A 9,135-nucleotide genomic window follows, 5' to 3' on the forward strand; every position below is an offset into this window, starting at 1 on the left:
CCCCTCCTGAGGATCACCCTCCCCAAAGCCTTATACAATTTGCCGCTACTTAGTCGGGCACCAAGAAATACCTCCTTGAAGTATGATGGCGGCTCGGGACTAGGCTTTTTGGCATGTACTGACTCTGACTGGGCTTCAGACCCTAATTCGAGACGATCGATCACAGGATACTTCATAAAATTGGCTAAACGGAATAGTCTCCTGGACTTCACGAGCACAGAAAACTGTTGCACTGTCGTCTACAGAAGCCGAGTATATGGCACTCTCTGATTGCAGTCGCCAAATGCTCTGGATACGAGCTTTGTTCATGGAGCTCGGGTATAGGTTTAACCGATTACCCATCTGCGGTGATAACCAAGGATCGATATTCATCGCATCCAATGCGGTTACTGAACGCCGCTCCAAACACATTGATGTGCTATATCACTTCATCCGAGAGCACGTCAATAAGGAGCTTGAGCTGTTCTACATCGAAGGTTCTGAGAACCCCGCAGACATGTTCACCAAGAACTTGGGACATGAAAAATTCCTCAAGTTCAGGTCACAACTGGGCCTAGTGTTCGGTTGACACCATCGTCCTCCCTGTGGCTGCATTTTTGCGCTATATCCGCTTACGTGCCTATTGTTGCACTCAGCGAGGGGGAGTGTTGAACTGGCGCTCTACAGCCACCGATTCACAGGCGCTGGCACAGCCCGCCTTGACTGCCGTCCTCGGCACAGCTGTATCTATTTCTGACACAATAGGCTGTGCGTTGCTACGTTCCACAGCCTTCTTTATTGTTCTATAGCTTAGCATGTGATTGCACCGCATAGCCACTCTCTGTAGTATATATACAGGCCTGTCTGAGGGTTGCAATACAAGTCGCTTTACTTCTGTCCTCCACAGACTGAGACTTACCCAGACTCAACCAGGTGAGCTTGACGTCGCCCGCCACTGTGTGCGGCAGCGCAGCTTTCACACTCAGCCTCTATCATACCGAGTGCGGCAGAGTAGTGGCAGAGATCAGCTCTTGTCCCAAGGGTCAAGCACCCGGCTGGTACTCGCAGGGTATGCAGCAGTGGATGTCACATACTTGTGACAGTTCTCGATTGACCAGATTAATGGACGATCTGGCACGTCAGTTAAAACTGCGGCCTGGTGCCTTGTCCTCCACAATCACCCCTGATCACCTCTGGAGCTTGATGTTTCGCGGGATCCCCGGAATGTCCTACGTGTCTCCATAACATGCATCGCGGACTCCCGGAAATACTGAACTTCTGCCAAGAGATAAAAGCTGAGATACAACGAAGGATCGACGGAGTACGCAGCTGCATATTCTAAGCCCACATGTCTAGTTCACTCATATATATTCACGGATCTATAGGTTCCCTTTCCCGCCAATGCCTAGCGTTGATCCCAAGCCTCGAGGGTGCCATGCCCTCACATATATGTCTTGAAGAATCAATACGACGCGTTGAAGATTTCTCATCTCTTACGTTCATTCCTCGTGATATTTGATGACAGATCTTCGTCTTGGTGTTTGTAGGATAGATACTATGTGGAATGCATACGACTCGCCGAGAACGATAGCTCCACATTTACACCTTTGTAATGTGTTCCTGGTTCATTGTGTTTGGAGTATTCATGCATCCTCGATCCCAAAGTAAATATTGAACGTTGTACATGCGACAGGCCTAGGATGAAGATGGACATCCGAGCGCTCAGGCTGAGGTAATGGGTCGCGCGGCGGTATGCGGCAAGTAGCATCTCTGTGCGACTCATGCTTCGACCTCACAGAGTTCCTGTGTTCTGTCAACAAAACCTCGTGTTCATCGCGATCTGTACAACACACGGTCGAATCATCTCCGGGGGTGGTCTGATGAGAATGGGAAGAGCACTCACCTCAGTAGTTTTGGTGTCCACTTCAGAGGCCAGGTAATGCAAGAAAGCCTTCAAGCTCTGGACTGCCCTCGGAAGGCGGCAGGTGAGGCAGTTCTGGGCCATCTGATCGAAAGATGCGTCGATGAACGAAGGTGCGCGAACGACGTCTCCGGTCGGTCGCTCTATCAGCTGCTGTCGTGCCGATTGTACGAGCGACATCCACCACTGCTTGGGGAAATGGACGCCGCCGTTTGGCAGGGCTTGATACGGTACAACCTTTTCGGCTGGACAATATTGACACGTAACCCATGGTGGGAGGTTGGCGGCATTCCACTGAACAGACGAACGTGGGGAGGCCGCGCTATCATCTATAGACGGCGTGCCAACGGGAATCCACGAGAGATTCGTGGCGAGGGTGGAGAACTCCGCCTCACACCGCAGAATGTACTGCATGAGGTGCTGGTACGAGAGAGCGGGTATACTCGACAACTCCCGTGCGCCTTGCAAGGTAAGGTCCTTGAGAGTGAACCGCAAGGAGGCTCTGGCCGCAATGCGCGCTTCATCTTCCAGCCCATGGGATACCGCGATGGCGTATACGCGCATGGGAGCAGCAGAAGCGTGTTTTGACAACGAGTGCCTCAGAAGCTTCGTGGTCGCGCCTACATCGTACTTCACGGCCGCGGACAGAACCGCTGCCAGCTCATCGAGGTCGTTCAATTCGGGGTTGTCGTACGGATAGCAAAAGTGGAGCAGGCGATCTATGATCTTCGAGTCCTCCGACACGTCTACTACAGGGAGACCCTCCTTGAGCTCCTGCGGGCCACCAGGCGAGCCATGCTTCGCGTTGGATGAGGCAGGGGGAGACAATGGGCTCGAATCGGGAGAGCCTTTCGCCTCGGCTTGAGGAAGCGAGAACATTGTTTCAAAGAAAGACGAGGCTTCTGCAAGGATGCACTTGTGGACGTGAAAGTCAACACCGTCGCTGGAGCGCAGGACAAGATCCGCGCTTGGTTTGTTGAATGGGTGGCCGGCTTCGTGGATTTTGGACATCTTGCAGACGACGGGAGAAATCGGCAAGACTTCAATGGATCCAGGATATTATTAGTTCCGTGATCTAACGCAGGTTTTGCGCCTGGACGACAATGAGTGTATGAAAGTATGAAAGGGCATGCCAGCGGACGGAGCTAACCGGAGTTGAATGTCGGACATCTTCTCTGGACTCCGTGCCTCCGATTGCAGGCCAGCGCGAGGACATTCCGTTGTCCATCGCACAATAACTTGGACTCGATCTCGGGCTATCCTGGCTTTGGTATCTTCTGAAAGCTGACAGCTTACAAGAGAACGATCCCACACTACTGCACAATGGACATCGAAGAGTACGTCACGACAAGGTCCATCTGCGGAAGTACTGGTCTTTAATCATTGATCATATCCAAGGTTCAGAAGAGCAGGGTATCAAGCCATCGACCGCATTTGCGACATGTATTATGCGATGCAGGACTCGAAGCGGCCCGTTGTCTCCCAGGTTGCGCCCCTTCCCGCCTCACAACAACCCTCGGGCACTGATCTCGGCTATGTAAACTCGGAACATGCAACGGCGACCGCTCATTGTGCGACACGATCTGGCAGGCCGAACCCGGCTACTTGCGTCAGGCGCTTCCTGGCAAGTGTCGCTGTCTGTCCCCGAACAGGAAACGATTAGAGAACTCATGATTGCGATACGCAGCTTCCCCTCCGGAGAAGGGGGAAGATTACGCACTGATCGCGGATGACTACCAGAAGTTGATCGTACCCGGTGCGTGCTCGCTCTCCCAACATACTTTCAGAGTCTCACTGAAGTTCCCCATCTCTCGATCTGTTCTCTACAGGTCTAACATTATGGCAACATCCTTCCTTCTTTGCCTACTTCCCCACCGCAAGTACCTTCGAAGCCATCCTCGGTGACTTGTATGCGACTAGCGTTCCCAATCCAGGATTCAACGTGGGTTAAATCCATTCCTGTTATTAACGTCATGATCTAGCTCATCCACACGATCCTTCAACAGTGGTCTTGCAGCCCTGCATCCACCGAGCTCGAGGCGGTCGTCATGGACTGGTCTGCACAGATGCTTGGTCTCGATCCTGCGTTTTACAACACCTCCGGTGTCGGTGGAGGCGTGCTTCAGGTTTGCATAAAGCCTTTTGCAAATTCTTTGCCGTGTCGCTGACGTTTCAACGCAATGCAGACGACCGCATCTGATTCCGCTCTGGTGGCTATCGTCGCTGCTCGCGCACGCTACACGTCTCTTCACCCGTCTGTGGCACTGGAGGACTTGGTCGTATACACCACCACGCAGACGCACTCGCTCGGCGCCAAAGCTGCACTAGTTTTAGGCCTCGCGTGCCGGTCGCTTCCCGTTAAGGCCGAAGAGAACTTCGCGCTGCGGGGCGAGATTTTGAAGGTCGCGTTGAAGGAGGATCATGCAAAGGGCAAGAGGCCGTTCGTTCTCGGTTGGTGGATATATGCGCTGGTTGTTCGTCGAGAGGACCATCATTGATCGTCGATGATGTGATTCTGCAGTGGCGACCGTCGGGACTACGTCTTCAGGCGCTGTGGATAGGATCGATGAGATCGGCGCTGTCGGTGAGATGCCATTTCGATACATAAGTTCCGGCGCGATGCTAATGAGGTTGGGGTGCCAGTGAGCGAGGTACCTGGTATGTGGATGCACGTTGATGCTGCATGGGCCGGGATCGCACTCGCATGCCCCGAGTATCGAGAGTTCTGCCAATTGGATGCGATCAACACCTACGCGGACTCGTTTTGCACGAATTTCCACAAGGCGAGCCATTCTCTTATCAAGTTATTACTTTCCATTGCTGACTTACTGCCCACCGCTGCCTTCCTGATATGTATATGCTCACGAATACAGTGGGGCCTTGTGAACTTCGACGCATCGACACTCTGGGTGAGAAACCGGAAGCATCTCACAGACGCGCTAGACATCACCCCCGAGTTCCTCAGGACGAAGCATGGCGATGCAGGTCTGTATCAATGTTGCCGCGCTATTGCCCTCCTATGCTCACTACGCCCGCGTATAGGAACTGTGATCGATTACAGGAACTGGCATCTGGCTCTCGGGCGTCGTTTCCGCTCTTTGAAGGTTTGGTTCGTCCTCCGTGGCTACGGTGTGGAAGGGTTCAGGACGTACATTCGACGGGTATGGCGTCCCGCGCTGCACGGTCATATGATCTCAGTGCCTGAGCTTTAAATTTTCCACAGAGCATTGGCCTCAACGAAACGTTTGCGGATCTTGTTCGCGGGTCTTCCGTGCTCGAGCTTGTCACGACGCCATCGCTCGCGTTGTCAGTGATCCGTGTCTCGCCGTCGATCTCCAAGATGTCCGCGCAAGAGCTCAATGTGCTCAACCGCGTGTTCTGGTCTCGAGTGAGCAGTCGGCCGGAGATATATCTTACGCAGACGGACCTCAATGGCGTGTTCTGCGTGCGATTCGCAGTGGGCTCGTTAATGACCACTGAGGAACATATCAAACAAGCGTTCAATATTCTCACAGAGGAGGCGGAGGAAGCTCTCCGGTTGTATCATAGCACACCGCCTGCGTGAATGTGTTTATGGTGTGGTAGACGAATATCACTCCTGACCCTCGAATGCGCGCTACCTTAGTACTGCGGTGTTTCCACCGCCTCGCCATATCCCCCCATCACCTACGGCGTCAGTCCCTCGCTTCGCAACTGCCACAGCTCCCCTCTCTCGGCCAATCCTCTCAACCAAAGGAAGGACCTGGTACGCTCCTCGATATTGGCGTATCCAGTTGCTGCCCGGATCCAGCGAAGATTCGTACACGGTTCGTTTGCTATGAAATGAGTAAGGTTGGCGTCGTACATCGGAGCGTGCCAGTCCACGCGATTGAAGCTGACTATGACAACCTGCAAGGGCAGGGCGCCCGTCGGTCGAGCTCCCAGCAGCTTGATCAAACCCCTTAGACTGAAGTGGGCCAAGTCGAAATAGGGGTTAAGCAAGACCACGACCTCCAGATGAGGGAGGGATAAACATGCGTCGGCGAATTCTTCGCTGATATCGGCGTTGTTCAACGCCAGTCGACGGAGTTGGAACATCCCGGTCCAGTTACCTAGGATGTTCGTGCGGGCCCGGACTTCTTCCCGACTTCGCAGGAAGAGCTCATCCTGACATGAAACGAAGGTTTCGAGGTGCGGGATGCTGTCTAGCGTATATCGAAGCAGCTGCTTGACATCCCCTGGGTCTTCCTCCGGCGTTACACCCCGCAGTGGCAGACTCAAGATGATGGTGCGCAACGTGTGGCGTGCGTGCGTGAGGAGCGAGCATAGGGCGGGTATATGGTTGAGAAAGTGTCGGCCCCAATGGTGCGGATCGGTCACGGAAATGCTTGTGAGGTACTTTGAAACGTGCGGTGAATGAGCGAGATCTTCGCATGCTCTAGGTAGGACAATCCGGATGCAGGAGTAGAGTAGGGGGATGGTGAGCTCGCGCAGCATGCGCGAGGCTGAACACATAGAGAGTAGAGTGCGACGCGTCGTCTCATCCGGGAAATAGAGACCGTCGTACAGATATGCGAGGACATTGAGTATGAGCTCTGGCGGAAGGCTCGACATCACGGACTCGGCTGTGGGTGTCATTGAGTACTAATAGGCATAACCCATCGCCGTGGCACGTTGGAGGACGCACCGAGCTCTAGCGGTTCGTGAATGAGCTGGCTGCTGCTATGTAAGAGATACTAGTCGGGAGGTGGTCAAGCGATAGTTCACCTGTGTATCCTGCTTCTGTTTCATGCAATATCTGGCCACTGACTGAGCTGTCGGTTGGTGCAGCTTTGCTGGTTGAGCGCCGAGGGGGCCCGGCTAAAGCTAAGTTATGTTCGTTTGTTTATGTCATCAATGTGCGACGAACAACGCATGGCTTACATGCCGCTCGTTACCACTGTAAATGTTTGAGTCTGGTACGTCTGCTGGTTTTGATTTTCATAGTGTAATACGTGCGTGGATGAGAGTAGTACTGACATACAATGACAAGCGATCTACTCAGTTTCATCGCTCATGGTCTTGCTGTTGGGGAGGTGATGTACCCCCTATCCTCGCAAATGCCACAGCTTCCCGGTTTCGGCCCGCACCCTGATCCAGGAATATTTCCAGTCAACCTGGCCATCCATCGCCCTGCCATTCTCCGATTCGGTGCGGATGACATGCAAATTCGGCTGTCTTTTGCTCAGCGCGCCTGCGGTGCGGTAGTAATCAGCAGTGTGCCTCCCCTCGAGACAATCGAAGATGAGTATCACGACCAGCGGATTGACGTTGTGGGACCGTGATTGGAGCAGAGTGGTCACGCTCCCGAGTTCGGGCGAATCGAAATCGGCGTTGTAGAAGACTAATGTCTCCAGGCGTGAAAGGGACAGGCATGCAGCCGCGAACTGTTCGTCGATGAAGGGGTTGTACAGTGACATTCGACGGAGGTGGGACATCCCTATCCAGTGTCCCTCGCGATGGATGAAGGTCTCGACCTCGTGGTTGTTGCGGAGGAAGAGCTCATCTCGACAGCTGACCAGAGTTTCTATGTTAGGAATGCCGTCCAACGCATGTCTGAGCAGCTGCTTGACGTCCTGCGTATCGTCTTCCGGCCAAACCGCCCGTAAGGGCATATCCAAGATGACCGTACGTAATGTAGTGCGCGCGTGTGTTAGGAGCGAGCATAATACGGGTATGTTATCGAGGAATTGAGGTCCCCATTCGGTGGGGTCGGAGACGGAGATGCTGGTAAGGTGTTTGGGTACGTGATTCGAGCGAGCAAGCTGTTCACATGCATCAGGTAGGATGACCCGGATGCAGGAGTATAGCGGGGGGACAGCGATCTCGTTAAGAAAGCGCGAAGTCAAGCACAGAGAAACGAGAGTGCGACGTGTCGGCTCATCCGGAAAGTATAGGCCGTCGTGCAGGGCATTGACAACAGGGATCATGAGCTCCAGAGGTAACCTCGGCATTGTGTGGGCGTTCGCGTGTTGGAGTTGGTGTGTTCAGGTCGGTTTTCGGCTGCTACGAAGCGTCAGTAGTTGTACTGGGTCTATGACTGCAATGCCATAACGCACTGACAGCTTACCAGCGCTATTTCCCTTCTATACATGAAGCCGGACCTCAGCTAGGACCTCAGCGCGCCCTCAGCCGCGTTCTTGGGCGTAATGAGTGCTGTCCCGGTCGGCCCTGTCGATGTCGTTGATTGGGCTCCGGGCCCCGGGCAACCGAGTTTGCAAGCATGAGGTTCTGCGTGCAATTTTACGGCAGACTCATGGGTGGCCGTTGCGACCGTGACCGCCGAGGAGCATCTATGAGGCGAGCGTATCATGCCCATATTGATATCCATATAAGGCCGAGCAACGCAGGATACATAAGAGAGAGCAAACACCGGAAACGGTTGAGCTTGGTTGGTGGGTGTGGCCTACGCGCCTCATACAATTACTAGGTCTGTTCAATTCCGAGCTACAGAGTTTTAAGCTCGTAGCTCGTAGCTCTGTAGCTCGGCGACCCGGCCTGGCCACGTGATAATCCCGCCGGTGTGGCAGCCAGTTTTGGATATTGCGCCGGAGCAGTAGATTATTTGTTCATAGTGTTTACCGTCCCATAAAAGTTATCTCAGGCCTCTATACAAGTACGATAGTATTCTTAATGCTTGCTAAGGCGATATGCGCGGCAGATACGCTGGAATATCTAGCAACAGAGGAATGTGGTCTCCGGCAACCGTCGGGCCAATCCCACGTGTCGAGGCCGGGTCGCCGGGCTACAGATGGGGATGAGCAACGCCAGCGAGAATTTCCCGCTCCGACGTAAGTTCACACGCGTCAGCCACCTTGGCTCGCAACGGTAAGAACGGCTCATGGTACGTCCGAGGTGGTTGACGTGCCCGGCACAACAGTTCACAGAACATCTTGCAGAGGGAAGTTGGTTATCGAGACTTTCCGGACAAAATGTTGGTAATAGAATTCGCGTCTTCGGCCTACATAGTGAGATCCTCGTATTCTGAAGGGATAAAACCAAGGAAATACGGAAATCTGTTCCCAACATAATGTTTGGACGTACTCTGAGGGCTTCCACTAATATTTTCCGCAATAATGATCCTGTGGCCAAAGCTCAGCGCGGTGTTCAAGGAGACGGGCCCAAACTCCCGGATCTGCTTATCTAAGCAGCGGAAACTTGCCCGCCACCTTATCGGCACGCCTCGCGGAGTTGGCGAAAGCTCGAGATGGCCAAGC

The 9,135-nt window shown here is 53.6% G+C and overlaps 2 protein-coding genes across 2 annotated transcripts; one reads left to right on the forward strand and one right to left on the reverse strand.

The window, feature by feature from the left end:
• Nucleotides 1–1,792: 1,792 nt before the first annotated feature.
• Nucleotides 1,793–2,911, reverse strand: PUNSTDRAFT_139202 (uncharacterized protein; the record flags this gene model as incomplete). The annotated part of the gene is made up of 2 exons (XM_007388893.1): nucleotides 1,793–1,819; nucleotides 1,883–2,911. 2 exons carry the CDS (start codon nucleotides 2,909–2,911, stop codon nucleotides 1,793–1,795), a joined length of 1,056 nt encoding a protein of 351 aa, XP_007388955.1.
• A 232-nt stretch (nucleotides 2,912–3,143) lies between these two features.
• PUNSTDRAFT_55958 (uncharacterized protein) lies at nucleotides 3,144–5,500 on the forward strand. Its single transcript, XM_007388894.1, has 12 exons — nucleotides 3,144–3,237; nucleotides 3,299–3,386; nucleotides 3,491–3,524; nucleotides 3,588–3,656; nucleotides 3,730–3,842; nucleotides 3,907–4,026; nucleotides 4,087–4,351; nucleotides 4,422–4,484; nucleotides 4,544–4,683; nucleotides 4,774–4,885; nucleotides 4,943–5,061; nucleotides 5,124–5,500. The coding sequence occupies exons 1-12, from the start codon at nucleotides 3,224–3,226 to the stop codon at nucleotides 5,463–5,465; spliced, it is 1,479 nt and encodes a 492-aa protein (XP_007388956.1). The 5' UTR covers nucleotides 3,144–3,223; the 3' UTR covers nucleotides 5,466–5,500.
• Nucleotides 5,501–9,135: the final 3,635 nt, after the last annotated feature.

The sequence above is a fragment of the Punctularia strigosozonata genome, assembly GCF_000264995.1.
Source record: "Punctularia strigosozonata HHB-11173 SS5 unplaced genomic scaffold PUNSTscaffold_21, whole genome shotgun sequence".
In the NCBI taxonomy this organism is placed as follows: Eukaryota; Fungi; Basidiomycota; class Agaricomycetes; order Corticiales; family Punctulariaceae; genus Punctularia; species Punctularia strigosozonata.

Excerpts from the sequence above, each read along its gene's own strand:
- PUNSTDRAFT_55958 (XM_007388894.1), top strand. Across the intron at positions 3,525-3,587 it reads CTTGCGTCAGGCGCTTCCTG|CTTCCCCTCCGGAGAAGGGG; the intron begins GCAAGTGTCGCT and ends TGCGATACGCAG. Across the intron at positions 3,657-3,729 it reads CCAGAAGTTGATCGTACCCG|GTCTAACATTATGGCAACAT; the intron begins GTGCGTGCTCGC and ends TGTTCTCTACAG.